The sequence below is a fragment of the Vicugna pacos genome, chromosome 25 (assembly GCF_048564905.1).
Source record: "Vicugna pacos chromosome 25, VicPac4, whole genome shotgun sequence".
Classification (NCBI taxonomy): Eukaryota; Metazoa; Chordata; class Mammalia; order Artiodactyla; family Camelidae; genus Vicugna; species Vicugna pacos.
In genome coordinates, this window is record NC_133011.1 from 39,933,894 (window position 1) to 39,961,482 (window position 27,589).

The following is a 27,589-nucleotide window of genomic DNA, read 5'->3' on the forward strand; positions in this document are numbered from 1 at the left end:
CCCGCCGGGCGCCGCGGCTTCCGGCTCGGGGCCTGCAGGCCGGAAGTGTCTCGTTGCCATGGCGAGGGCCGGGCGCGGGGCCCGCCCCCGCGGCGCCGGGAGGCTAGCTGCGCCGATTGACTCGCCGACCGGATCCGATCGACTGGGTGGTGGCTGCGTGCGCGAGGCGGAAGGTGAGGCGCGGACTTCCGGGCCCTGCAGGCGGGAGAGGAGGCCGGGCGCCAGTGGCGGTGGGGTGCGGAGAGTTGAGGCCGAGCCCCAGTGCGGGGAGAACCGGGCTGGGTGTGGGGAGAGGAGGCCGGGCCCTGGGCGTGGGGGCGCGGCGGGCCGGAGGACCGGACGCGGGTCGGGGGAGGGGGGCCGGAGAGAGGAGGCCGGCCTTGGGGAGAGAGGGGAAGCCGGGGCTCCAGGGGAGAGGGGAGACAGGGAGGGGCCAGAGTCAGGGCACAGGTCTCCAGGCCCGACTGGGGCTCAGGTGATTGAGGCCCAGGATAGCCCATGTCAGGGTCAGGAAGGCTTCTGAAGTGGTAGGCTGTGAAGGCCACCAGCAGGGCTTTCCGCGTTCTAGCTATAACTGGAGTTGTTTTCATTCTTGCAACCTGTTGGTCAGGTAGGCAGCATAAAATTATCTCCATTTTCAGCTGAGGAAATTGAGGCCTGCAGAGAAGTGACTTGCTCAGGCTTTGTGTGGACTTTGGAGTTAGGCCAGAGGAGAAATTAGAGCCTTTCTGGGGCAAGTTCCTGAAACTTCCAAGGGTTCAAGTCACCTCACTTGTGATGGGGATTCTGGGCTCCAGCTCACAGACTGATCTCAGGGCAAGAAAAGTGACTGATGTGTTGAAAGTGCCTGGCCCTGTGCTGGTATCGAGGTGCTCCAGGCCTGGGAGGGGGTATCCATGCCTGGTGGGGGCCCCTCCCTGTCCTGGAGCAGAGTCTGAGACCACTATGGGGTTAATCTCCATGGGTGCAGAGAGGGGACATGTGTGTGGAATCATTCCAGGTTTAGGGAAGCTGAAGAAAAGTTAGCCCTCCCCAAAGCGCTGGGCTTTCCTTTTCTTCCTGGATCCTTACCTCGGGGGTGGAGGTGGAGGGGAGCACAACACTGCTCCTCTCAGTCCTTGTCCTTGCTCCCTCAGGTGCTCCCCTGGCAGGACTGGGTTTCCCTGGAAGGGGTGTAAAGGGGCCTTTGTGCTCCTGGCTGGGCCCCCTAATTCTCTTCAGAGGTACCGAGGGTAGCCCTACCCTGGAGCTGAATTGCCTAAGGGGCTGGTGGCTGGCTCTGGGAGTCCCTGGTTGGGGGATGTGTGGTGCTCTGAGCCAGCTACCTGACCCCACCCTCCACCCGAGCTCTTGCTCAGAATGGGATGAGGAAGCTTTAGCAGGACTGTCCTCACCTCCTTGTAGGCTCTCCACTGGTTCATCCTAGACTCTGCTCTCCTCAGAAGGTTGCCTGAGCTGGCAGGCTGCTAGGAAGGAGGCCCTTGTATCTGTGGGCTCAACGCTGGGGTCTTGTCTCCACTGCATGCAGTTTTGGAAACTCAGTCTCAGGTGAGGCTCTGGTGACCCAGCCCAAAGCCTCTACCACAGTCTACCTGTTGGCCAAAGCCAGACATCTAGCTGGCAGTGTCTTCCCACCTTCAGGCTCCTTCCAAACTTCCGCCTAAATACCCCTGATCCCGGCCCTTGCTTTCCATCCCCCTGCCCAGTAGCCTGCTGCTGGGGCTCCTTATTTCCTTCTGAGTTCAGAGCATTTGCTCCTACTGATCTTCTTGGCTCTGTCTCAGCCCCTTGACTTTATCCTTCTCACCTGCCAGGGTTGATGGGTCTGATATGCAGATTTGATTCTTGAAGTCTCCTTGAAATCTTCCTCACAGACTTCAGGATAACACTCCTGTCTTTGCAGACTAGCCCCCAACCTCTGCCCCCTGACCCCAGCCCTGATCACCTTTCCACATGTGTGTCATGCCACCACCATACTGAATCCCTGTGTGGTGGTGGAAGGAAGGGTGGGAACCTCCCCCCACCATTTCCAAGCTGTGCGGCCTCGGGCAAATCCTTGCCAGCACAGCACATTGAGGAAAAAGGACATAGAGGTACAGGAAAGTCTAGTTCCACAGATTCCCTGGGGAGAGGGCCCCATGGAGAGGGGCGTGGGCTCCTTTGCCAGGAACACTGCGAGGCCTGACGGTCCCTGGCGGATTCTGGGCTGCATCCTTCCTTGGTGGTGACAGAGATCAGGCAGACTGGTGCTACAGAGGAGTGCATGGGAGGTGGGGCTGCAGAGACAGGGCCTGCAGACGGGTCTTCAAAGAGCTTCCAATAAGGAGGAGAGGGTGTGTGTGGGAGATGGGGGGATTGGAGTTGGCTTAAGTGGCAGGGTCAGCAGAGAGTCAGGAGGTTGTGGATGGGGCAGGGGAGGTCCAGGAAAGTGGAAAGGGACGGGGCTGCAGGGTGGAGGTGGAGATCAGGTGGCGGCACCACTGTGTGGCTGAGACGAATCTCAGCCCTGTGTTCCCATGCCAGGGGCTCCCTGAGACCTTGAGCAATCCTTGACCTTGGCTATTGTTGATTTTGTGTGGCAAGCTTTATAGGTTTCAACCCCACCCACCTGCTAGAACCTCCTTCCATTTTGGAAGGAGGAGCAGGGTGTGGATGTGGGTGGCCCTTGGGAGCCTCCAGGACTCCAGGACTCAAATGAAGGGTGGGGCTCCTGCAGAGCCTTGCTCACTGTCTGGGCAGGTTTGAATGTCCCTCCCTGTGTGGGCAAGGCTTGGGGCAGAGCGTTGCCGTGGCTGGCAGACCACCAGTGTTTCCTCTGGGCTGAGCTCAGGGTGGCTGGGCAGTAGACGTGTCACAGCCGCACACGCCACAGAGGGATATCCTTTTCTGTCCTGCCCACTCAGTCATAAGCTCACAGTCTCCTGTGTTTCAGTCTGTGCTGCTCCCCTGGTGCCTCCGCAAGTCAGGCACCTGGTTCAGGGAAGAAAACAGTCAATAGGGTCAAAAATGAAAGTAGGGTGAAAAGACAGGAGAGTGACAAGGTAGCCGCAGAATACTTCTCAGGAGGTAACGTTTAAGTTAAGATCTCAGTGACAAGAAGGGAAGAGCTAGCCTGAGATCTGGTGGAAGAACTTTCCAGACCAAAGGAGCAGCTCATGCACAGTGGGAGTGATGATGAAGGTGGCAGATCAGGATGACAGAGTGTGTCTGGGATGGGCTGGGAGTAAAGTATTTTGGGCTTTGTGGCCACACAGTCTCTGTTCTGCCAACTTGTGGAAAAGCAGCTGCAGACAGGGCGTCAGTAATGTGCTGTTTCAACAAAACTATGGATAGACCCAGAAATTTGAATTTCATACAATTTTCATGTGTCACAAAATATTGTTTTTATTTTTTCCAATCATTAAAAAAGGTAAAAGCCATTTTTAGCCCGTGAGCCACAGAAGCAGACAGTGGGCATACCCTGCCAACCCCTGTGCCAAACACCAAAGATGCATGTGTGTTAACTCACTGGATCCTTACAAGAACCTTATAAAGAGGGCACCGCTGTTCCATTTACAGATGTGGAAACTGATTGAAAAGAGGTCGAGGAACTTGACTGATCCCAGCCACTGCAATGTGGAGCCCAGATGCCGAGGGCAGGGGCAGGGAGCAGGCTGGTGCTGAGTGGGAAGTGTGGAGACGGGTGGGAGGGGCCGACCAGGCAGGGTTTAGAGGCCAGGGTGAAACTGCTGTTGTATATTTTCATTTTTTTACATCAAACTTTATTGAGGCATAATTTACATGCAATAAAATGTACCTGTATGAAATAATTCAGTGGGTTTTGCTAGATGTATATGTACACCCTGTAAACACTACCATGATTTACACATGGAACATTTGTGTCGCCCCAAATGTTCCCTCATCCCTCTTTGTGGTCTGCCCTCCCTCCTCCTGGCCCCAGGCAATCACTGAGTGGCTTTCTGTTTCTACAGATTCATCATCCCTTTTTTCAAAATTTCACATAAATGGAATCATGAAATGAACACTTTTGTGTCTGGCTTCTTTGGCCAGACACACCATTTTGGACATTCAGATTGCTGCTTGTCTGTGTAGTTTACTCTGTTTCTTGCTGAATGGTCTGGTATTCTGCTGTGTAGACATAGCACTGTTTCATCTGTGCACCTACCTGCGGATGGACACTTCCATTCTTTCCCTCTTGGGGCTGTTGTGAATGAAACTGCTGTGAACATTCTTGTCTACAAGGTTTTGTGTGGACATGTGCTTTATCTCCCTTGGGTTGAGATGGTAGAAATGCTGGGTGTGTGTGAAGGTGTGTGTGTGTAACTTGGTAAGAAAGGGCCAGACTCTTCCAAGGTGGTCGTACCGCTGCTCGTTCCCAGGCGCCCCGCATTCTCCTGGTGCCCTTTTACAGTTTAGCCATTCTTGGGGTGCACGCTCGCACTCCTTGTGCCCTGATGGGCCTTTCCTCGCTGACGCCTGGTGTTGAACAACTTTCCGTGTACTTATTGTAGTGACCATTTATCTTTTGTGACGTGTCCAAATCTTTTCCCCTTAAAAAATGGGTTGTTCTTCTCAGGCTTTCAGAATTCTTAATATATTCAGGATGCAAGTCCTAGGCTAGATAAACATGTTGCAAATACGTTCTCACAGTCTGTGGCTTGACTTTTTTCTTATCAGTGTCTTGAGCAGCAGACACTTTCACTTTTAATGAAGTCCAGTTTGTCAGTTTTTTTCTTCGTGGTTTGTGTTCTTTCATGGTGTAGTAGAGGTCAAGGGTCATTGTTCATTGTTTTCCATGGATACCCAGTCATTCCAATGCCCGTTTTTGAAGACGAGCCTGCTCGCATTGTATTACCTAACACCTTTGTTGAAAGTCATGACAGTATGTGTGGGGTGTTTCTGGATTCTCTAGTCTGTTTGTTGATCTTGCTAGGATCCCACAGGTTTGACTATTGTAGCTTTATAAGGAGGCTTGAGATTGAGTAGTGTTAATTCTCCAACTTGATGTTTCTTTTTCAGATCATTTTTGGCTCTTCAAGATACTATGCAGTTCTATCTAAATTTTAGAATTAGCTTGTCAATTTGTCCAAAAAGGCTTACTGGCATTTTGATTGCAATTGTATTAAAGCTACAGATATATCTGGAGGAGAATTGACATTTGGACAGTATACAGAGCATGGTACCTATTTCTCCGTTTATTTAGGTCTCTGTATTAATTATGTATTGGTATATAACCGATTACCCTAAAATATACTGAATTAAAACAATATATGTTTACTATCTCATAGCTGCTGTAGGTCAGGAATTTAAAATGGCTTAGCTGGGGTGTTCCAGTTCAGGGTCTCCTGTGGTTGCAGTTGGGACGATCAGCCAGGCTGGTCATTTGAGGGCTGGGCTGGGCTGTGGGGTGGGCTTGCCGGGGCACCCTCCCACGGCTGTCCTCAGGAGGACACGGTTCCCACCCGTGGCCCTTTACTAGACTCCTTATGTCAGCACCAGAGCCAGTGTCCTCAGGGCCAAGGTCCCAGAGCACAAATGAGAGGCTGCTTTGCCTTTTGGGCCCTGGTCCCTGAAGCTATGCATCTTCATTGTGTCAGAAGTGAGGCACTAAGTCCAACCCACATTCAAGCGGAAGAGGTTAGACTCTGTCATTTGAAGGGGGTGTCACAGTATTCCATGTTTTGTGATACTAATTTTGTAAATGACGTATTTAACATTTTACATTTTCCAGTCATTTGTTTCCAGTGCAGACATAAATTCGACTTTGACATGTCCTTGTAGCCAGAACCTTGCTAAATATACCTATTTATTTTAGTCACCCTAATACAGATTTTAAAAGACTTTCTACGTATCTTCTACATATTTTGCTGTATGCCTTCTGCAGCTAAAGAGGTTTACATCTTCCTTTCTAATCTGTGTGCTTTTTGTTTCTTGCCTTCGTGCATTGGCTAGGACTTGAGTACAGTGTCCAGCAGGAGTGGTGAGAGTAGCTATCCTTGTCTTGCTGCCAGTCCTGGGGAGAAAGTGTTCAATTGTTCACTGTTAGGCAGGGTTTAACTAGGTTTCTGGAGATGCCCTTTATCAGGTTGAGGAATTTTCTTTCTATTCCTAGTTTTCTAATTTTTTAAAAACCATGAGTGGATTTTTGAATTTTCCCAAATGCTTTTCCTGTTTCTATTGATTTGATTGTATTTTTTAAAATAGTAAACTATGTTGATTTTTAAAATGTTAAGCCAATCTTTCACTCCTGGAATAAACCACCTGGTCAGATGTAGTAGCCTTCTTATATATTGCTGGATTCAATTGGGTAACATTTTAGAAAGGATTTTTGCAGCTGTTCATGAAGAAATCAGTCTGTAGTATTCTTGTCATGTCTTTGGTTTTGGAGTCAGGGTAATACTGGTCTCACAAAAGGAGCTGTGATGTGTTTCTTTCTCTTCTGTTGTCAGAAAGCATTTTGTAGATTCTGTATTACTTTATCTTCAAAGAGTCTGATTAAATTTGCCAGTAGAGCCATCTGGGCTTGGAGTTTCTCTGTGGGAAAAATTTTAAGGGCAGATTTAATTCATCCAATAGATACACCACTGTTCAGATTTTCTATTTCTTCTTGAGCCCATTTTGATAATTTGCTTCACTTGGGTAATTTGCCTATTCATCATAAGTCAAGCATGGCAACTTTTTTCTATAGAGGGCCAAACAGGACATATTTTAGGCTTTTCACGTGGTCTCTGTTGTAGCCACTTAACTCTTACTGTAGCAAAACAGTCATAGATGCTGCATGAACAAGTGAGCGTGTCTGTCTCCTAATTAAACTTCACTTGCAAAAACAGACGGTGGACTGATCTGGCCCATGGGCTATATTTTGTCCACCCCCGACCTAAGTTGTTAAGTTTATTATCATAAATTGTTCAGAACATTCCCATTTTTATCCTTTTCATTGTCTGTTGGATCTGTAGTGAAGTCCCCATTTTTCTTTCATGAAATTGGTAGTTTTTGGCTGCTCTTGGTCTGTTTAGTGGGAGTTTTTATTGATTTTATCGATATTTTCAAGGGAACAGCTTTCAGTTGCAGTGTTTTTCTCGGTTGTCTATTTCACTAGTTCTTGTCTTTATTAGTCTTTCCTTCTACTTCCTTTGGGTTGAGTTTTCTCCTCTTTTTCTAGCTTCTTACTAAGTTGGAAGCTTTGGTCCATTGATTTGACCTTTCTTGTTACAGTAAGCATTCAAAGGTAGAGTTTCCCTCAAAGCCCTGCTGTGACTGTATCTCACGTATTTGTTATGTTTTCATGATCATTCAGATTAAAATAGGTTCTGACTTCCATTTTGATTCCTTCCTTAGCCTGTGGATTACTTAGAAGTATGCTTCAGAGTTTCCCAGTATTTGGGAGTTTTTCCAGATGTGTTCTAGTTTAATTCCACTGGTCAGTGAGCATTCTCTGTGCTTCCATTCCTTGTAAAATTATTGTATCTTGTGTTACGTTTCAGCATGTGGTCTGTCTTGTTGAATTAATTTTTTTTAGCGTTAAATACATTCAGAGTGTTGCACAACTATCATCACTTTCTATTTCCAGAAATTTTTAATCACCTGAAGCAGAAACTGTCCATTCAACACTTCTTCCTTACTCCCCTCCCCCAGCCCCTGGCAACCAGCATTCTGTTTTCTCTGAATTTACCTATTCCAAGTGCCTCATGTAAGGGGAAATCATACGTTTGTAGCACTTATCAGGATTTCATTCCTTGTTGTGGCTGAATATTCCATTGTATGTATCTGCCACAGTTTATTTATTCATCTGTCGATGGACATTTGAGTTGTTTTTGCTTTTCAGCTATTGTGACTAATGCTGCTGTGACACTGGTGACGAATATCTGAGCCCCAGTGTTCAATTCTGTGGCGCAGGCCTTGATTCTTACGCCTGCGTGTTGACAGAGTCACATTCTGTTCTGTGCCTCTGTCACTGTCCTGCAGTGCGGCAGTTGGGAAAGATGTCAGCCTTTCTGTCTGCAGAGCCGGGCTGTGTGCACAGACTGTGTCTCACCAGTGGCCCCAGTGGCCTTGTACCCTTAGAGGAATAGTGTTCTGATCTGGCTTCAGGATCACGGGACTCTGCTGCGTTGTGTGTCACATGTGAAGAAGTCCCCTTTTTCATATGTTGGAGTGTCTCTGGCCTTGGGTCGTTCCCTGGACGCCTCCTGTGCAGGCCTCCTCTGCCCTGGGGCTCCCGCCCTGCTTCCATCAGCCTGCAGGAGTGTGTAAACTGTTCATAAACTCTCTTCTGGGTGCCCCTAGGTTTGTGGGGGTCTCATTGTGGGGACACATGTACTCAGTTGGCCATCTAGACCCACACAGCTCTTCTAAGGCTGCGTAGCCTAAGTGCCTCTTCCTTCCAGAGCCCTGGGGCCCTGTGCTCCTGGCAGCATCCTGGCCCTCAGAGCCCTTAGCACTGCCTGCCCCCAGGCCCCACGTCCTTGTGGGGAAGTTTTGAGGCAGAGCTGACCCAGGGTTACCACGCTGGCCCCTCCAAAGCCCACTTTTGTGGTTTTGTTTGGACACTGCTGTACTTGACAGACCTTAATTTCCAAATCTATGCAGTGGGGTTGTGGCCCATCAGAGCACCAGGCTAAAGTGCTGACTACAGCCTGTGGCCCTGCCTCTGGGAAGGAAGCCCCAGTCCTTCCTCCTCCTGGCTATGGGCCGGCTTTTGTCCTCAGTTCCCCAGGAGTCTCTTTGCAAATGCAGATACCTCCAGCTGCTGACTTCTTTCATTTGGCCAGTGAGGTTTCTGACACGTTGCTGTGAGTTAGTAGATTTATTTCAGAGCTGGGTGGCAAGGGGAAGGAAATGGAGGAGGGAGATTTGGAACCTCCCTGATTTGGGGGGAGACCCCTCCCCTTGTGGAGTGGTCCACACGGGCCCCCTCCCAGGAGCCTTGGCCGGGCAAGTGCACCTGAGCCGGATGAAGCTCACTCCTGTGTCCCAGCCACAGAGTAGCTCCAGGTTCGCGTGGTTCTGCTGCTGAGCGTTCTGCTGAGGAAGCGTGATGTGAATTGAGACCCACGAGAAAGGACATAGACCTCACATTAGGGTCAGAAAGGAAGCTGAGACCAGAAGCCCAGAGGGAGTAGGCCGGCCAGCACCCCTGCCCCCAAAGAGGGCTGGGGCGCCAGAGGGGAGACGTGTTACGAAGCCTGCATATTTGTAGGAACTAATTTACTGCCAGGGTGGCACTGCAGAGCAGTGGGGAGAAGCCGCTTTTACGTAATGGCGCTGGGGCAGCTGGGTATAGACGTGGCCGAGGAAGGAACTTGGGGCCTGTACTAGACATATACTGACTGGCAACACACTGCCCCCTAGATACAGCGGCTTGAAACCAATTTGTAATCTCGCAGTCTCTGCGAGTCGGGCTCCGGGGTGCAGCGTGGCTGACGCCCTGCCTGGGACTCATGCACCTGCTGCAGGCTCCCCTGGCAGGAGGGTCTGCTTTCGAGGGGGCTCCCTCACCAGCCCCGGGGCCCGGCTCGAGTCCTCATGACACGGGCTGGCTTCCCCAGTGCGAGGGACCGAAAAGAAAGCTAGGAGGAAGTCGCAGTGCCCCTCACCCCCTCACCTTGGGCGGCACACGCTGTGCGCTCTGTCGTACTCTGTTCATCGTAAGCCAGTCACTCAGTGCAGTCCACATTCAAGGGGAGGGGAGTCAGGCCCCACCTTCTGAAGGGAGATGTATCAAGTACTTTACGGGCATATTTTAAAACCAGCACAGATCCCTACTTTGTCTACAAACATCAGCCCCTAGTGGACTGCAGACCTGAGTGGGGCACAAACTCTCCTGCTTTTAGAAGAGAATATAGGAGACTTGTCTTTGGAAAGATATCTCACCCAATTAATGCCCAGAGAACTGCACATTGAATGTGGGAAGATACCACTGCCCGTGCACCAGACTGACAGAAAGAATATGTCATCTGTAAAGCAGCTGGGATGTTTCTCCCTTGCTGATGGGAGTATAAATTGGTGCAGCGCTTGGAAATAGCTGTGCCATCCATTGAGTCATGTTGTGTAGCCTGCTGTGCACCAGGGTCTGCGTACAGGGCATTCACAACAGCCTCTTTCACAGGCCCACGCCCACTGCCCCGTCCCTCAGGTAGCAGGCTATGTAAGTGAGGGTACAGGCATGTAGTGGACTGCTGCTCAGCAAAAGGCAGAAAACTTAGAGCCCCACACCTGGGAATGGTGACAGTGAGGCAGCACGGAGCATGGCCGCGGCCCCACCTGGAAGTTCACCTGTCAGCACTGCATTCTGCGGTTCAGAGGTGTGTGGGGCGGGGCAGTTTCTTGACATAGCGGGTCTAAGGCCTTCTGCACTGTGGTGGACGCCTCATGGGCATTCTTGGGGGCTGGCATCCTGTCTCTGTGGTCCAGCCCCATGTGCTGTCCGCACTCGTGTCCTGCTTCTCGTTGGCTTGTGTGAACTTTCAGGGAGCCTCTGCCTGGGTGTTTTTAATGGGATTCTGCTCTTTTCAATGCCATCACAGTTGACATGAGGACCTGTTTGTCGTGTTTGTTGTAAATGTTTTTACCTGGTTGACCATCTGCCTTCTGATTTTGTAGGTTTTGTTTTGGTTTTTACAGTGCAGATGTTTGAAGAATCTAGTGAGTCGAATGGTTTTGGTTTCTGGGTTGTGTGTCGAGCTCAGAAGGCCCCCTCTGCTGCAGCTGCGCAGGTGCTCCTGCCCGCCTCCTCCTCGTACTCCTTGGGTCTTGTTTTCCTTGCAGCTGTGTCTGTGGTCCTTCTGGAATTGATTTTGCTGTGAGGAGAGGCAGGGTCCTTCTCTGTGGTTCCAGGTGGCCACCTGCCGTCCTTTCAAGCAGGCTTTCCCCGGGGGCCCTGCGTGGCCATTCTGGCTCTCCTGTTTGTACCTCTGCTGACTGCTCGCTTCTGGGCTTCCTGGCCCCTGCTTACCTCAGACACGGCTCGGTCCCACTTCTGAGGGCCCTCCTTCCTCTGTGTGCCCCTTGCTGCCCCTTTCCTTGCATCCAACAGCCTATCCAGCCCTCATCCTCTTACTCTTGGCCTCTCGTGTCCATCCCCTGCTGGGTAGGCATGCGGGCCCCAGTGTCTCTCCGTGAGGCCCCCTAGTCCCCGGATCTGGGCACACCCTTAGTCGTTTGAGAGCCCCTGTGGCTCCCGCGGCCTTTTGGGCCGAGGCCAGTTCTTCTACTGTCCCCTCGACATCTCTGCCTTGCAAGGCCCTACCTGATACCCAGCAGGTGTGCTCACACCTGCCCTCCCTAAACAGCACTTAGGAGTTGTTTCAAAGAGGTTTACCTTCACACGGCTCGGAAACCATGCAACCCCCAGGGCTCGTGCCGCCCACCTGCCCTCCGTGACCCCCACCTGCCCTCCACGTCCTCCACCTGCCCTCCATGGCCCCCACCTGCCTTCCACGTCCTCCACCTGTCCTCCGCGCCCCCGACCTGCCCTCCGCGGCTCCCCCTGCTCTCCACGCCCCCCCACCTGCCCTCCACGGCCCCCACCTGCCCTCCGCCCTCCCGGTGGCACTTCTCATCACTTGTCCCATCTCTCCTGTGTTTCTTACATAGATGTGTATGTGCATTCTTTTTTGTTCCTTCTTTACACAAAAGGTAGCTTATCATGTACAGATTTTGTATGTTTTTCTCTTCACTGAACAGTTACTTAGCGACCTAGCCACGGTGGTGCCTGGAAAGCTTCCTCATAAACCCTCGGAGGCTTATTTATGACCATTTGACAAACACGTAGGTCACGTCCGGTGTTTTTGTCGTAAGGGCTGCTGCAGCAAGGGGCCCAATGGTAGTGCTGCGCGATTAGCTTCTAGAACGATCCAGAACATGCTTGCAGGGGGCAGGCGAGTGCACCTGGGGGGAGCTGCTCTGTACTCCCATCATACCACAGTGATGGCCTGCTCCTCCTGCCAGTGCAAGTAGCCCCCGCCTGCTGGCTCAGCCCCTGGGCCTTACTGTCCCTGCTGCTCACACTTCAGCCCTCCTGATCTGCTGCCAGCTCCCCAGACTGCTCCCTCAGTGGCCAGCTGTCCTCCTGGTCCCCTCCTGGCCCCCACTCTGTGCCAGGCAAGTGCCTGTTGTAAACCATGTCCTGTCCTCCAGGGCAGGGGCCCAGCCACCTCCGGGCCTGGCGCTGCCCCTGTCACATTTGAGGGCTCCTTCCCCGACTGGACAAGGTTAACAGCGCGGGCCCAGGGCACCTCAGGCCTGAGCTCGTCCACTCGGCCGCATTGACTGACCTAGGGCCCTCCTCCAGATTCTGGCCCATGGCTGAGAGACATGCAGGAATGTGTCCTCAGTGAGCTTGTCCTTTGGTGGGAGAGGCCAGCTGGGCAGATAGTGCTCTCAACATCCAGCCCCCATCTGCTGGGGGGGCTGCTGTGGGGCCCTGGTGCCTGGGGTCGGGGCCGGACAGGTGGCGGGACCAGGAGTCTCCCCAGGTGAGCCAGGTGGGCTGGTGCTGGGCTTGGCCCTTGGATGAGGCCAGGCATGTCCCTGGAGGCCTGGCCACAGGTGCTGTCCCCGGGGATCTGTGATGCTCCTGGGACCCAGGCAGGGACAGCTTTGGGTCGTGGCTTTGGCCAGCGTGTCTCAGGCCATGGCCTGTGACATCTGGACGAGCTCGCTGCTGACGGGCACCATGTGTGGGTCTGTTACAACACACTTTCCCCAGAGTCACCAGCAGTGGTGATTTGGCTATTCCCGTGATGCCACAGATGGAACCAGTTCTTTTGATTGAAAGTTACAGGAACCCACTCTGACAAGCCTTGAGCAAAACAGGGATGTGAAGTCCCCAAACCTGACAGGCGGTGGGCACGGGGCTGGGCGTTCTCTAACACATCCGCCTCGCCTCTCCTGTCCTCTCTGCACAAGGCACAGCCTCCTTGTCTCTGGGTGAGCAAGGCGACAGGCTCTGGGCTCCTGCTACACTGTCTCTGGTTCTTACACAGATGTCGTGAAGAGGGCATGAGGCTGTATGGTGGAGTTGTTAACAGGGGACCCTGGGTTTAGTCGTGGCCTCGGTCTCCCTGTGTTGAAAATGGGGATCGTGACTGGGACCTGTGGAGGAGGGGCTGCCGAGATACCCTGGCCAGTCCGGGTCTGTCCACCTAGGGGTCCCATCAGCCAGGTGTCGGGTGGTATTCCCAGCACAGTCTCTGGGGCTGGCTTGGTGGTGTGGGCTGAGAGGATGTGGGGTAGTGGCCGCGGTCCCTCCAGAAGCCTCCTCCCACCTCAGGCTTGCACTACCACGTGGAGTGGAGCTGAGAACTGGAAAAATCGCCCGGATTATCTCAGTCTGACATTCCAGGGAGGCTTGGGGCAGCCCCTGCAGACGGAGGCAGCAGCCGCTTGGCTCAGCCCCCTGGGCCTGGGGGTGATGCGGTGGTCATTTGCTGGGACTCCGCTGAGCTGCCCTGGCCTTTGTGTCTCAGCTGAGGGGTGAGTTGCCCAGCTCTGGGGGCCATTGCCTGACCGCATGGTTGGGAGGAAGCGGCTGAGTGGGGCTCGGGGAGGGGCAGTGGGCAGAGTCTGGGGGTCTGGGGCTTGAGAGCTGATGGCTTGGCCTGGGGGGTGCCAGGTGCCACTTGTGGAGACTGTCCTGGGATGGGATGCCCACTGAGTGGGGTCCTGGGACTCCCTGGGGTCATGTGTCTCTCAGAGGAGGCAGTCCAGTGGCCCAAGGACCTGCCCAAGGTCACACAGAGACCGCCCTCAGGCAACTTCCAGCAAGGAATGCCGCTGAGAGGGCCCAGAGAGAACCCAGGGCTTCAGGAAGGTGGAACCCAGGGTAGGGTGCTGAGGCCCCGTCTGAGTTGCTGTAGCCCAGCAGGGTCTGTGTCTGTGCTGCCAGGGCGTTGGGGGCCGCAGGGAGCAGCTCTGTAGCTGGAGCCTGTGCCCGTGGACTCGGGCCGGCACGGGGTGGATTGAGGCTGTCCAGAGGGTGCCCCAGGGTGACTTTTCATGAATATTCTTCAAAATGAGAAAACCACAACACAACATCTATTCAATTTGAAAAGCTGGTTATTCTAGGTTGTTTTCTATAGGACTTGGGCGTCAGGATCTCTTTTCTTCCATAAAATGTTGAGAGGGAGGATGTTTCCTAAAGCTTCTTAAACACAACAAAATCAGACTGGCTCTGATGTTGGTGTCTGTCTTGGAGAAGTAAAACTGGTCCCTGAGACCCTGTGAGCCCACTCTGCTTGGCAGCCTTAGCCTGGCAGCGGGGGGCTTCCTCCCTCTTGGACAGGGTAGGAGGGTGTTCTCTCTGGGTCCCCTTCCCCTCCCATGGCTGGAGACAGGGAGGGGTGTCGCTGAGCAGAATGCAGTGTACCTTGCTCCTTCCTTGTGGTCTTTTGGGGTGGACCATTCAGGTAGCTCCAGAGCCTTACTCCAGAGAGATGAAGACCCCCGCGTGCAGGCTGGAGGGGATGCCAGCTCCCTCAGGGGGAATGCGAGGGAGCCGTGAGTGGCCAGCAGGGAAGAGCGTGCAGGCTCTGTGTGCCCTGGGTGTGGTCTGGGACCTACCCCCATCCTCATAGATGGGGAGCTGGCAGGGTGCCTGCACCGGCCTCCTGCCTGTCTCAGTGGGGAAGTTGTGTCTCCGAGGCAAGGGCAGGACTTGGGGAATCCGGGCTGGAGGTCTGGACAGCTCATGACTGCTCTGGCCCCAGCAATCTGCACAGGTGGCCAGCTGGGGGCAGGCTGCCCAGAGCAGAATGCTGCCTGGAAAGCTCTTTCCTGGGCTTTGCTGGTCCTCTGTCCTGTCCCCAGGGAGCCTCTGAGGTCAGGCTCCCAGAGGGGATAGCTGGAGCACAGGCAAAGTCCAGGGCAGGTCGGACCTGTAAAGCAAGTCCCCAGGTACACTAGGGTCTTGGAGCAGCAGGGACCTGACCTGATTTGATCTGGCCCAGGACAGTCCCCTTCCAGAGATCACTGAGATCCTTGAGTACAAGTCTGGCCAGAGGAAGGCTGCATCAGTATCTAGATGCAGGGTCATGCAGGGTCTGGCCGCATTAGAGTGTGGACTCCTGGTGGGCAAGCTGAGCTGTGGGTGGGTTCTTTCTAGGTGGAGAAGGGCCGTGACCTCCTGAGGAGTGTCCCACAACCATGCCGAGTGACCACACCAGGGATGCTGGGCAGGCTGGGCCATGCCAGCCCCTCTGCCTGCTTGTTCGAGAGATTCCAAGTCAGGCAGCCCCTTTATGCCTGTGTTCAAAGGACCAGGGCTTTTATTGCAGCCCAGGATGGCTGAGGCATTGTCTGGCCTGAGCTGGAAAGCCTGGCAAGGACTTCCTTCTGGACTCTGGGTGGCGAGGAGCTGGGGTGCTGGTTGGGACTGGCTGTGCCCTGCACCCTCAGCTGCCGAGAAGCAAGGAGGCCTGAGGCCCAAGAGGCCGGGGAGGAAGGGCAGTTATGGGAGAGCCCAAGGAGAAGGTGACTGGCCATCCCAGCCCAGCCTGGGGACAAGGAAGGGAAGTCCTTCCTGCTCCCTTTCAGCTGCACAGCCAGCAGATCCCTTTCTGGAACCGCTGAGTGTGTGAGCCAGAACAGGGGCAGGGCAAGCCCCTCCCCTCTGCCGGAGACTGTGGTCCAGCAGTGCTGGCTGCCGGCGGGGTGCCTCACACAGGGCAGGGCCTGCTGGGACCCTCGCCTGACCACCCTGGGAGCCAGCCTTGATGTGCTGCCTTGTTTCCCCTCAGGGCCGTGGGAGCCCCTGCTGTCAGCAGCTTGGTCGCCTGGCTTCTCCGAAGGGGAGGCCCTCCTGGAGACACAGTTGCCAGGCCCTCCATACCGGCAGTGCCCTGGCCGCTTAGGGAAGCCTCACCCTGGGCACTGGGGACCGGGACCCCAGGACTCTGGACACACCCGGCCCAGGCCTCTCCGGCTGCTGAGCCTGCCCTCCTGCCACACCTCCTCGTTAGCCCTGACCCCCAGCAGATGGGGAGGAGGTGCCAGCCATGGCTGCTCCCAGGCCCCACCCAGCCTCCTAAGGCCTGGAAGGTGAGGGGCTCTTAGGACTCCCAGGGGCCTCTGCCTATTGCCCTGCCCTCCCTTCCCCCGTGGCGAGGTGCCAGGGGCTGCAGCTCTGTTATCTGGGCAATTAGTTTCAGACCCTGGACTGACATTGGCCAGGTCCTGGGTTGTTTCCCACAGGCTGTACACCCTGACCCCTAGAGGGAGGGAGGCTCTGCCCAGTGAGCAGCCAAGGTGCCTGGGGCCTGTGCCCCTCACGACTGCCTGGGCCAGGTCACGGTGTGACGCCTCCTGACCCAGCCTTGCCAGGGGCAGAGGGCATTGAACCTTGGGGAGGGGATGCCCCGGAGGGTGCCAGTCCAGCCAGCCGCCCCACCCCTCAGGCCCAGCCTGGCCCCTGTGCTCCCCCGTCTGGTGCCCCCAGCAGACCCCCAGGCAGGCAGCTCTGGTCATGGCAGAGCACCTGGAGCTCCTGGCAGAGATGCCCACGGTGGGCAGGATGAGCACACAGGAGCGGCTGAAGCATGCTCAGAAGCGGCGTGCCCATCAGGTGAAGATGTGGGCCCAGGCTGAGAAGGAGGCCCAGGGCAAAAAGGGCTGGAGGGAGCAGAAGGAGGTGACTGGCAGGCTGCAGAAGCGGGTCCTCTTCCCTCCGAGTGTGGCCTTGCTAGAGGCGGCTGCCCGAAATGACCTGGAGGAAGGTGAGTGTGGCTGAGCCCTGGGTTGGGGTACGGGCGGTAGCCCTGTCTCTGTTACCCCGGAGCAGGCCCCAAGTGGTGGGCAGTCCAGCCTCAGCTCAAGTGGGCTGGGGGTGTTGCCAGGGTGCTGGGCGTTGCTCAGGAGAGTCCTGGCCACTACCTGCTTAGGTCCTGAGCCTCAGCCTCTGTCAAGTAGGACAGTAATGCACACCTCAGCAGGTTAGAGCTCAGGGAACAGGGCTCCCCCACTGGCTGGCCTGGCTCAGCCTCTGACTTCCCATTAGAACCTCCCCAGAGAACAGGCCTGAGCTTGTGGCTGGCTTCCTGTTCCTTCCCTGTGCCCACAGGCTCACAGCACCGCTGCTTCTCCAGGGAGGCTCTTGAGGGCTCTTCCTGCCTCCCTCGAGGACAGGGGCCTCTGCTGTAGAAGCCAGGGTGCAGAGGGCAAGAGGAGGCGGGGAAGGGAGGAGGGCTGGGTGGGTGTGCCTCAGGCCAGCGCCCAGGGAGCAGGGGTAGGGGCACCGGGGAGGGTGTGTCTGTGTCCCCCTGCGGAGCACGGCTGGGGAGCCAGGCCTGGGCACCCTGGGCCCACTCTCTGGGCTGCAGGGGTGGGGGGTCCCCAAGAAGGGGCATGAGTGTGAATGGAGTGGCCTGCTAGTTGTGAGGGTGCTAGCGCCCCAGGCAGAGTGGGATGGTTTGGACTGCTCTTACACGGGAGGGGCCTGTTCTGGGAGTCTGAGGGCTGGAATGCCGTGATCGCAGAGGGGCCCTGCTGGATGTCGGGAAGGAGGCTGCCGTCCGTGCCTTGCTGGGCCCTAGCTCCTGAGCCCTTGGCCTGGGCTTGGTGTCCATCCTGCCACCTCCCTTACCCTCCTCTGTTCTCCTGGCTGTAGCCTGGCGGGCAGCCCAGGTGCCCTTGGGTCGGGGGCCTGAGTAGGCCCACTGTTCCTGTATCCTGACTGCACCACCTTCCCTCCTGCAGTCCGCCACTTCCTCGAGAGTGGGGTTAGCCCTGACCTGGCCAATGAGGATGGCCTGACGGCCCTGCATCAGGTCAGCCACGCCAGAGGTGGGAGGAGGGGAGGGTGCCCAGGGCTGGGGCTCTGGCACTCAGGCTGTGTGCTTTGCAGAGCTGCATCGATGACTTCCGGGAGATGGTGCAGCAGCTCCTGGAGGCCGGGGCCAAGGTCAATGCCCGAGACAGTGAGTGTTGGACACCCCTGCATGCCGCAGCCACCTGCGGCCACCTGCACCTGGTGGAGCTGCTCATTGCTCGGTAGGGCCCACTGGGAGCAGGTGTGGCCAGAGTGGGCCTCTCTGTCAGGGAGGGGCTGCAGGGGCCTGGGGCAGGCAGGGCCTTCCTTGCAGATGGTGGGTCAGCCCAGGGATCGCCTCTGTGGGAAAGTGTTCCTGGCCTTCGGCCCCTTGTGTCCCCACTTATCCCTGGTGTGGAGAGCAGGATTGGGCAGAGGTGTCGATGCTGCCCCACCGTGCCCCCTCTTCCGAAGGAGCACAAACTCAGGGCAGGGCAATGGGTCCTCTGCCTGCCAGGCTATTTACACCAGGGTCTGCACAGAGAAGTGCTGTTCAGGTCAGAGTCACAAGGCGGGGGGACCTGGACACAGGCCGGGCCATTAACAAGGAGGGCAGAACAGGACTCAGCTCTGAATACCTGCCTCGGTGAACGGAGAGGGTGCTCAGCTTCTCCAGGATCCGGGTCCCCCCTATGGCCCCTCAGCTCTGACCCTCTAGTCAGGCAGGTAGTCAGGGGCTCAGGCTATCCTTGGAGCCGCCCAGGCATTGCGGGGCGTGTGGGTGCAGGGCAGCCCCGGCCCCACTACACTCCTGCTCATAGTGGGCACCCACCCTTGTGTTTTGGGTGCTCCCTCGGCTCCTCCCTCCCTTCCTGCCCCTTGCAGCTCTGCGGGCCCCCCCACCCCGGCACCAGCTCTCCTCACACCGCCTTTTGCTGCCTGGGCCCCCAAGAGTCCTGGCACCCCCTTGTGGCAGGTGGGCCCACCATGTGTTCACGGGGCAGATGGCTGTCAGGAACCCAGAGCGCAGACATGGGTGGGGACTGCAGGACAGCCCACCTGGCCCAAGGGCAGTCTAGGGCCAAGGGGCAGCCTCATAGTCACTGCAGCAGCTGAAATCTGGGTCTCCTTCAGGTCAGCTCCATACAGTCCTGCAGGGCAGCCAGCTGTCAGCTGAGGGCCTCTGTTGAGGTGGGACCTCTGAGAGGGGACTGGGGGTCTCACTGCAGGGAGAAGTGTCCTATGACCAGCACCTCGTTTGTCCTCCCTGCAGGGGTGCTGACCTCCTGGCAGTCAACACCGACGGAAACATGCCCTATGACCTGTGTGAAGATGAGCAGACGCTGGACTGCCTCGAGACGGCCATGGCCAACCGCGGTGAGTGCGGCCCCGCCCACCCATGCACCATGGGTGGTGCTGGAGGTGCTAGCTCTGAGCCCACTGCCTTGCAGGCATCACCCAGGACGGCATCGAGCAGGCCCGCGCCTTGCCAGAGCTGCACATGCTGGATGATATCCGGAGCCTGCTACAGGCGGGAGCCGACCTCGATGCCCCCCAGGACCATGGGGCTACCTTGGTGAGGATGTGGCCCCGAGGCACTGGGCCGGGGAGGTGGCTGCTGGGCTGGCATGGGGCCTGGACTCAGGGGTTGGCGGTGTTCCTGCAGCTCCACATTGCTGCAGCCAATGGGTTCAGCAAGGTAGCTGCCCTGCTGCTGGAACACCGGGCTAGTCTGAACGCCAAGGACCACGATGGCTGGGAGCCACTACATGCCGCGGCCTACTGGGGACAGGTGAGTGCCGGGTAGGGCGCTGGGCCAAGGTGGGCTCCTTGGCTCCAGAGCCTTCAGCTGCTGGGCTAACCCTCCACAGGTGCACCTGGTGGAGCTGCTGGTGGCTCACGGGGCTGACCTGAATGGAAAGTCCCTGACGGACGAGACGCCTCTCGGTGAGCCGGGAGCTGGGTGCTCCTAGTGTGGGGGACAGGCAGGAGGGCACCCGTGAACCTGCGCCCACTTCTCCCCAGACGTGTGTGGGGACGAGGAGGTACGGGCCAAGCTGCTAGAGCTGAAGCACAAGCACGACGCGCTCCTGCGTGCCCAGGGCCGCCAGCGCTCTCTGCTGCGCCGCCGCGCCTCCAGTGCGGGCAGCCGGGGGTGAGTTCCAGTCCTGCCACCCTCAAGGCCCCCCCCCCCCGGCACAGGCCCTGTCCCCAGCCCCTTGGGCACCCCCACCCCGTGGGCTCTGGCCTGGGCTTTGTCCTCACTGTCAGCTGGCAGGCCAAGGTGCCAGCTGGGGCCCGGGAGAGTCCGTGGGTGGGCAGCGGCCTCCCCCCACCTCCCCCCTGCCCTCCCCCCAGGAAGGTGGTGAGGCGGGTGAGCCTGACCCAGCGTACCAGCCTGTACCGCAAGGAGCATGCCCAGGAAGCCATCGTGTGGCAACAGCCAGCACCCGCCAGCCCGGAGCTGCCCGATGAGGATGAGGACCGCCAGACAGACGCAGAGCTGCGGCTGCCACCCCGCGAGGTGAGCCCTGCCTGGGCCTGCCCCAGAGGTCAGATCAGGCCCTGCCTTGCTGCATGGCACAGGGCACAGCCTGACCTTGGTACTTCAGTTCTCCCTCTGCACCGGCCTCAGGAGCTGGTGAGACCAGTAACCCTGGCCCATGTGCCAGGCTAGTGCCCCAGAGGGGTCACCACTGCCCTGGCCCTTGTTTCTGTCCCCATACTGCCCACAGCCTGGAGCCCTGGGCCGCAGAGGACCCTCCTGACAGCCTCTGGGTCCTGTGCTCCCCACACAGGAGGAGGACCCTGAGGTGGCCCGGCCACACAACGGCCGCGTCGGGGGCCCCCCAGGGCGGCACCTGTACTCTAAGCGGCTGGACCAAAGTGTTTCCTACCGGCAAAGCTCCCCAGAGGGCACCCCCCCCGACGCCCTGGTCCGGGCCAAGGCCCACCACACCCTGGCAGAGCTCAAGCGCCAGCGGGCCGTCGCCAAGCTGCAGCGTCCCCAACTCGAGGGGCCTGAGGCCGCTGAGTCGGGCCTGCCTGTGGACTCTGAGACCCGCCAGCCAGAGGAGGGCCCTGGGGCCGGTGGGGACCCGCCCTTGCTGAAGCTCACAGCCCCCTCGGAGGAGGTCCCTGTGGAGAAGAGGCCGTGCTGCCTGCTCATGTGAAGGGCTGGTTCTCAGGGAGGTGAAGGTCTTGCTGCCTCAGGGCCCCTGCTCTGCAGACCCTGATGTGTGCCCCCAGCCAGAACGCTAGCCTCCTCCCTTAGATGGACCAGGGACAGAAGTTACACCTGGGAGGCACCTGGCTGCAGAGACCTAGTTTCATCCTGTGACTGGATAAAGGGCTGTTCGCTCTGCTACCTGCCTTGTCATGTGTCTCAGCTGGGCCCCCGTTTCCATGATGGGGAGCTGTTGTGTTGCTAGGCCTGGGTGTGCTTGTCCGTGAGCACCTGAGACCTGTAGGTGCTTGCTGGGCTCACCTGTATTGCCCAACCCTGCGTGGGCGTGAGGCCCATGGCCCCTGGACAAGAAGCCTGGCCTTCACTGCACCCTGCCTCCCCAGCCTCCTGGAGGCTCCTGTGTAACTCTGCTTTCTTGAGGGGAACACGTTGCTTTGGAAAGACAGTCCTTGGGGGCTCGGGCTGGGGGCATCCACACTGGAGTGGCAGGGATCCTGGCTTGGAAAGGGAGAGGGTATTTTCCATGAGACTCTTGGCCCAGAGGGGCAGAGTGGTAGATGGCTTGCATCAGAAACCTCCCTGGCTGGGTGGGTCCCCCATTCCTGGCACGCAGCCCTGATCCCAGGGCCTGGCTGCCAGCTTCCGCCTGGCCAGCCAAGAAGGCCAACAGCTGGCCTCTCGGCCTCTGAGCTGACCAGGAACAATGTGTCATGATCATGGGGCCCCTTAGGGGCCTCACTTGGGAGGGATGGGGGCCCTGCCAGCTCATGCCCATGGCAGGCTGCTTGGCATGGCCACCAGTGCTGGGTGGCATGGACTTAGGTCACCTTCTCCCCTGCTGGACGCTGACCTGGTCTGCCCAGTGTCCACAGGCCTGCCCTTCCCTAAGCATCAGTGGCTGGAGAGGTGTTCTCAGCAGGGCTAGGGGAGAGTCCGGGGTAGGCTGCCGGTTAAATTTAGAATGTGTTGTGGTGCAGCTGCCCAAGGTTCACTTGTCACCACAGCTGCCACTTGGACCCTGCTGCCAGGGGGCGGGTGAGGGCTGGCTCCGCCTGGGGCTGGGCCCATATTAACCTGTGCTCCGGCCTGGGGGCCAGCAGGGTGGGTGGGCCTGCGCTCTGGGAGGCAGAGGTGGCAGAGGTGGCGGCGGAGCCAGAGGCGCAAGGTGAGAGGCCAGCCACCTGGGGCTCTGTGGTTCCTCTCCAGCCAGTGGGAGTAGGAGCTGCAGCCAAGGCTCCGGCTCAGGCCTGACCAGCTGCCCACAGCCCAGCTCAGCTGAGGGCCTGCTCCCTGACCCTCAGCACGGTCAGATACCGGCGCTGGGGCGGCCACCCTAGGCACGGCCTATCAGCTCCCTGCAGGGCCTGTGGAGGTGGGGCCTGAGGGCTTATCATGGCTCACGTCCCTCTCTCCACCAATCAGGAGCAACAGGGAAGGGGAGCTTAGGTCACCCTGCCTGCGGTGTGGCCCCAAGGGCAGCCCCAGGCTGGTGCAGGATTGGAGAAAGCGCAGGACAGCAGCGGCCCAGAGCAGCTGAGGTGTCCAAGGGCCCTGGGAAAGCCCGGAGTTCCCCTGTCCCCTCCCCCAACACCCCGACCCAGAGATTCCAGCCTTGCAGCCCTGATGGGGGACCAAGGTCCAACCACAGGGCTCTTATGGCCTCTGAGCCACAGTCCTCAGCACAAGAGGGCAGATGGAACCCCACAAGTCTGACCACCTCACTCCCCTCCCCCGACAGCCCCAGGATTCCTGTGGCCTGGCTCAGTTACCTGGGAGACAGGCCGGCCAGCCTCAGCAAAGATGGGGGGTCCGAGAGGGCTGGGCCTAGGTCGAGCCCTCCTAGGGTAAATCTCCAGGGGCCCCAGGCTTCCTTCTCCCCTCAGGGTTCAGCCCTACCCAGCTCTGCCATCCCCTCAGGGTGCTCAGCTCCCCTCCTCTCCCCTCCCCCAGGCCCAGGCCCTCAGAGCTTGAACCTTCCGTCTGTCCCTACCCCCTATGTGAGTCTCCTGCTCCCCTGTCATGGGGACACTGGGCGGGCACTGGGCCTCACCCCGAGCCCCGCCTGCCTTCTCACCCACTCCCTGTGGCTCCCTGGGGCAGAACTGTGCCCAGACAAGTGAGGCGGGGCCTGTGGCCCTAGCTACTTCTGCAGCCTTCTCTGTCCCTTTCAGTGGGGTCAGGAGGCTGCAGTGCAGAGGGTGCTCTCTCGCCTTAAGCCCCCTTCCCAGGCTCCCCGTTTCCCAGCCCTGGTCCGCCAGCCTGGACCTGGCTTCTCTTATTCCCATTTCTGGATCTTGCTGCCTCCTGAGCCTCCTCCCTGCCTGGTCTGAGCTGTGTCATGGCCTCGAGAGCAGGTGACCACAACCAGGCTGCAATGAACGTACTGAGGGAGAAGGTACTGACGCTGGACACCATGAACCCGTGTGTCCAGAGGCTGGAGTACGCCGTGCGAGGCCCCATCGTTCTGCGTGCGCTGGAGCTGGAGGCAGAGCTGCGCCAGGTAAGGCCCTGGACCCCACCGCTGCCTTCAGGATACACCTGGGCAGCTGAGGCAGCCCATCCCCAGTGTCCCATGGGACAAGGGCCTGTGGGACTATTAAGGTCCATTCTCGCTGCCCATGCCCCATCCCTCCCAGGGTGTAAAGAAGCCCTTCACTGAGGTCATCCGCGCCAACGTCGGGGATGCACAGGCCATGGGGCAGAAGCCTATCACCTTCCTGCGCCAGGTGAGGCTCAGCACTGCCCCAGCGTCCCTCCCTGGTCAGCCTGTGTGCCCCCAGCCTCAGCACTCGCTCCTCCCAGGTCCTGGCCCTCTGCATCTACCCTGATCTCCTGAACAGCCCAGACTTCCCCGAGGATGCCAAGAGAAGGGCGGAGCGCATCTTACAGGCCTGCGGGGGCCACAGCCTCGGTGAGTGCCAGAACCTGTCCAAGTCCCTGGGAGGAGCAGGAGCTGGAGAGGCCTTCCCAGGAGAGGGGTGGATCTTTCTGGGAGGACTGCAAGGGGACCTCACTTTAAATGCCCCCACCCCCTGTCCTGCCCTGGCCCAGGGGCCTACAGCATCAGCTCTGGCATCCAGCTGATCCGTGAGGATGTGGCGCAGTACATTGAGCGGCGCGACGGAGGCATTCCCGCCGACCCCAATAACATCTTCCTGTCCATGGGAGCCACCGACGCCATCGTGGTAGGCCGGGGCCAGTGCAGGAAGCCACCGTGGCTCCTTGTGCGCAGCTGGGCGGGTCCAGCTCATCCTGGCACAGGGCGGGGGGACGGGTGCGGCCTTTGGCCAGGCCAACTATGCCTCCCCATCCCACCCACAGACGGTGCTAGAGTTGCTGGTGACCGGTGAGGGTCGCACGCGCACGGGTGTGCTCATCCCCATCCCTCAGTATCCACTCTACTCCGCCGCGCTGGCCGAGCTCAACGCCGTGCAGGTGGACTACTACCTGGACGAGGAGCGCGCCTGGGCGGTCGATGTGGCCGAGCTGCGGCGAGCGCTGCACCAGGCACGTGACCACTGCCGCCCCCGCGTGCTGTGCGTCATCAACCCTGGCAATCCCACAGGTGCGCCCGTCCCCCGCCCACTGCCAGGGCCTGAACGCGTGTCCCTGCCCTGCTGCCCCTGGGTCGGCCTGCCCCTCACAGCCCCACCCACCCCGAGCTCACCCCATACTTGTCGCACTCCCCACGCCCCAGGGCATGTGCAGACCCGCGAGTGCATCGAGGACATGATCCGCTTCGCCTTCGAGGAGAGGCTGTTCCTGTTGGCTGATGAGGTGCTGGCAGGGGCACCCGTGGGCACGGGGAGGAGGACATAGTAGGCACCCCATGACTCCTGTCCACCTGTCCAGGTGTACCAGGACAATGTGTACGCCGAGGGCTCACAGTTCCACTCGTTCAAGAAGGTGCTCATGGAGATGGGGCCGCCATACGCGGTGCAGCAGGAACTCGCCTCCTTCCACTCGATCTCCAAGGGCTACATGGGCGAGTGCGTGGGGGCTGGGAGGGCAGGGGCTCGCGAACCCCAGCTGAGGCCAGGCTCACCTCCCCGCCGGCCCAGCCTCGATGCCTGCCGTCCCTTCACAGGTGCGGCTTCCGCGGCGGCTACGTGGAGGTGGTGAACATGGACGCCATGGTGAAGCAGCAGCTGCTGAAACTGAGAAGCGTGCGGCTGTGCCCGACCACGCCCGGCCAGGTCCTGCTCGACATGGTGGTCAGCCCGCCCGCGCCTTCTGACCCCTCCTTCACGCAGTTCCAGGCTGTGAGTGAGAGCAGCCGAGGGGGTCGAGGCAACAGAGTTGGGGACAGACGAGGGCTGGGGGCGTCGTGCCCCCAGCTCGGCCTGATCTGCCCTCCCTCCATGGCCGCAGGAGAGGCGAGCGGTGCTGGCTGAGCTGGCAGCCAAGGCCAAGCTCACGGAGCAGGTCTTCAACCAGGCTCCCGGCATCCGCTGCAACCCGGTGCAGGGCGCCATGTACTCCTTCCCGCGCGTGCAGCTGCCCCCCCGCGCGGTGAGGCGCGCTCAGGTCTGTAGCCCAGTGGCCAGGCAGGGTGGGCCGGAGCGGGGCCCATGGGGAGGGCGGAGCCTGGGACTCCCCGGCCTGACTGCCTGCTCGCCCCCAGGAGCTCGGCCTGGCTCCCGACATGTTCTTCTGCCAGCGCCTTCTGGAGGAGACTGGCATCTGCGTGGTGCCCGGGAGCGGCTTCGGGCAGAGGGAAGGCACCTACCACTTCCGGTGAGGCCTGGCCTGTACTGCCCTTCTCTGCGACCCCCACCTCGTTCGCTTACCTTCTCCTCCCTTTCAGGATGACCATTCTGCCCCCCATGGAGAAGCTGCGGCCCCTGCTGGAGAAGCTGAAGCAGTTCCACGCCAGGTTCACCCGCGAGTTCTCCTGAGGACGCCGCTGGGGGCCAGGCTGGGCCGGCAGGGACGACCCTGGACTGACAGTGCTCAGGATTCTGAGGGGTCTCTGGAGTCCTCTGGATTTGCTCCTGCTGCCTGTGGGGCTGGGCCCCTGCCCCTCTGCAGGCCTTTAATAAAGCTACCAGATGGCCTGACTTCTTGGAGGCTGTGTGCACTCCTGTATACCCCTCCCCCACCTTTGTCCACTCCTGACTGCTTTTCTGTGCAGGTCTGGGGGACCCAGAAGGAGTGGTCAAGGAGGGCTTCCACAGGAGGTTACCTTCTACAGACACCACACCTGCCACTGGCTGGGTCTCCACCCTGGTCACAGGTCTTGGGCCAGACACCGGCAAACATTCACATAAGAATTAGGAGGTTAAGCTGGGGGAGGGTATAGCTCAGGTGGTAAAGCGCATGCCTAGCATTCACGAGGCTCTGGGTTCAATCCCCAGTACCTCCATTATCTAAAAAAATAATAAAATCAAGCCAGTTTAAACTTACAAAAAAAGAGAAAGAATTAGGAGGTTAAGCGGTGTGAAGAAAAGCAGTAGACTCCCTGCATCTCCTCAGGGGGAACCTGGCGGTGTTAGGGGTGAGGATGGGGCTGGACGAAACACAGGTGCAGGGTGCCAGGGTGTAGCCATTTTGAGAAAGACAGAGAAAGGTGTGTCCTCTGACCTGGCCGCCACCTTTCCCATACTGTCCGCCTCTTACCTGGCAGCACAGAGAACATGTTAAGTTGTAGGATGGAGCTGACTGGATGGAGTGAGTAGCGGGAGTTCTGGTTCTCCTAAGGGGGCCTCTTCCGACTGCTGGAGGAGCAGCCGTGCCAAGAGCAGGGAGGGAGGAGGAACCAATAGGGCTTGCTTTGCCATGTTGTGTGGAGTGTGTGGTGAGTGTGTGTGACACCCTTGTGCAAACGCAGCCTTCCAGCTGGGAAACAGTGAGAGGGCAGGCCCCCTTCTGAGCTGGAGCGCCCTGCGGCTGGCACCAGGGAGAGAGCAGGTAAGACGCTGAGGAAAAGGTGCCGTGGGCAGAGCTAGGCTGGACGACTCAGGCTCAGGGCAGGTGGGCCTCCCTGTGTCCTTGCCACTGGAGGATGAGCACCTAGGTGCACTTGCCAGACACTTGTCACTGCACAAGCGGTCCTCTGTGGTCAGCACTGTAGTCCCCGCTTTATAGATGAGAAACCTGGGTCCCTGAATGTGTAGAAATGACAGGAAACCCAGCCCAGCCAGAGGGGCCTCAGCAGCTGAGGGAGTACGTTGGTTCAAGTGCCTGTGAGTTGGTCTAGGGGTTGGGCTGACTCCATGGACCCGAGGGCTTAGAGATAGTGCTGGACGAGGTTCCAGCTCTGCTCTGGATCCAGCTCTTAGCCACGTCCGTGTTTCACTGCTGCCCGCACCGCACAGCTCTGGTCAGGAGATGTGGCGTGAGACCCCATGTTCGGCTCTGGTTTCCCCTTCGGATGGGCCCCTCCGTCAGCAAGGCCAGCTGGAGTCAGGCTTGCGCCAGCCCGGCCAGGCTCTCCAGGCCTTGTCATTGGACACTAGAGGGGCTTTCCGGCAGCTGCCAGGAGCATCCTCGGGCGGAACCTGGCTCGGACATTTCCTACAAATCTCCTGCCTTCCACGGCCCTCTGCGGCCACTGGCCAGGAGAGGGCGCTGAGACCACAAGCAGAGCGAGGTGACGGGTCCAGAAGCAGGAGGGCGCAGTAAGAGACGGGGGAAGGGTGGGTGGGGAAAGAGGCCAG

General features: G+C 58.3%; 2 protein-coding genes across 9 annotated transcripts; both read left to right on the forward strand.

Annotated features, from left to right (window-relative positions):
- The first annotated feature begins 38 nt into the window (after positions 1-38).
- Positions 39-21,110, forward strand: PPP1R16A (protein phosphatase 1 regulatory subunit 16A). Of its 6 annotated transcripts, none has more exons than XM_072950030.1 (13): positions 42-173; positions 13,274-13,476; positions 15,738-16,038; positions 16,436-16,712; positions 17,692-17,762; positions 17,840-17,985; positions 19,017-19,120; positions 19,195-19,319; positions 19,410-19,535; positions 19,615-19,690; positions 19,769-19,898; positions 20,102-20,267; positions 20,542-21,110. In XM_072950030.1, the coding sequence occupies exons 2-13, from the start codon at positions 13,415-13,417 to the stop codon at positions 20,914-20,916; spliced, it is 1,959 nt and encodes a 652-aa protein (XP_072806131.1). In that variant the 5' UTR covers positions 42-173; positions 13,274-13,414; the 3' UTR covers positions 20,917-21,110. The 6 variants fall into 6 exon arrangements, with proteins under 6 accessions (XP_072806133.1, XP_072806131.1, XP_072806132.1 ...); XM_072950031.1 differs by lacking the exon at positions 13,274-13,476 and adding an exon at positions 1,405-1,548 and having other exon boundaries at positions 61-173; XM_072950032.1 differs by lacking the exon at positions 13,274-13,476 and having other exon boundaries at positions 39-173.
- GPT (glutamic--pyruvic transaminase) lies at positions 20,136-25,990 on the forward strand. 3 transcript variants are annotated; one of them, XM_072950035.1, is made up of 12 exons: positions 20,136-20,267; positions 23,285-23,430; positions 23,567-23,656; positions 23,733-23,841; positions 23,982-24,115; positions 24,252-24,495; positions 24,628-24,707; positions 24,783-24,919; positions 25,018-25,192; positions 25,302-25,457; positions 25,555-25,667; positions 25,738-25,990. In XM_072950035.1, the coding sequence occupies exons 2-12, from the start codon at positions 23,305-23,307 to the stop codon at positions 25,826-25,828; spliced, it is 1,455 nt and encodes a 484-aa protein (XP_072806136.1). In that variant the 5' UTR covers positions 20,136-20,267; positions 23,285-23,304; the 3' UTR covers positions 25,829-25,990. The 3 variants fall into 3 exon arrangements, with proteins under 3 accessions (XP_072806136.1, XP_072806135.1, XP_006211266.2); XM_072950034.1 differs by lacking the exon at positions 20,136-20,267 and adding an exon at positions 21,257-22,774; XM_006211204.4 differs by lacking the exon at positions 20,136-20,267 and having other exon boundaries at positions 21,257-23,430.
- The last annotated feature ends 1,599 nt before the right edge of the window (positions 25,991-27,589 follow it).

Coding starts and splice junctions, on each gene's coding strand:
- PPP1R16A (XM_072950028.1), top strand. CDS start 13,013: ATGGTGGAGTTGTTAACAGGGGACCCTGGGTTTAGTCGTGGCCTCGGT. Junction 17,763..17,839: donor GCCTGACGGCCCTGCATCAG/GTCAGCCACGCC, acceptor TGTGCTTTGCAG/AGCTGCATCGATGACTTCCG. Junction 19,899..20,101: donor TCCAGTGCGGGCAGCCGGGG/GTGAGTTCCAGT, acceptor CCCTCCCCCCAG/GAAGGTGGTGAGGCGGGTGA.
- GPT (XM_006211204.4), top strand. CDS start 23,269: ATGGCCTCGAGAGCAGGTGACCACAACCAGGCTGCAATGAACGTACTG. Junction 24,496..24,627: donor CAACCCTGGCAATCCCACAG/GTGCGCCCGTCC, acceptor CCCACGCCCCAG/GGCATGTGCAGACCCGCGAG. Junction 25,458..25,554: donor GCGCGGTGAGGCGCGCTCAG/GTCTGTAGCCCA, acceptor GCTCGCCCCCAG/GAGCTCGGCCTGGCTCCCGA.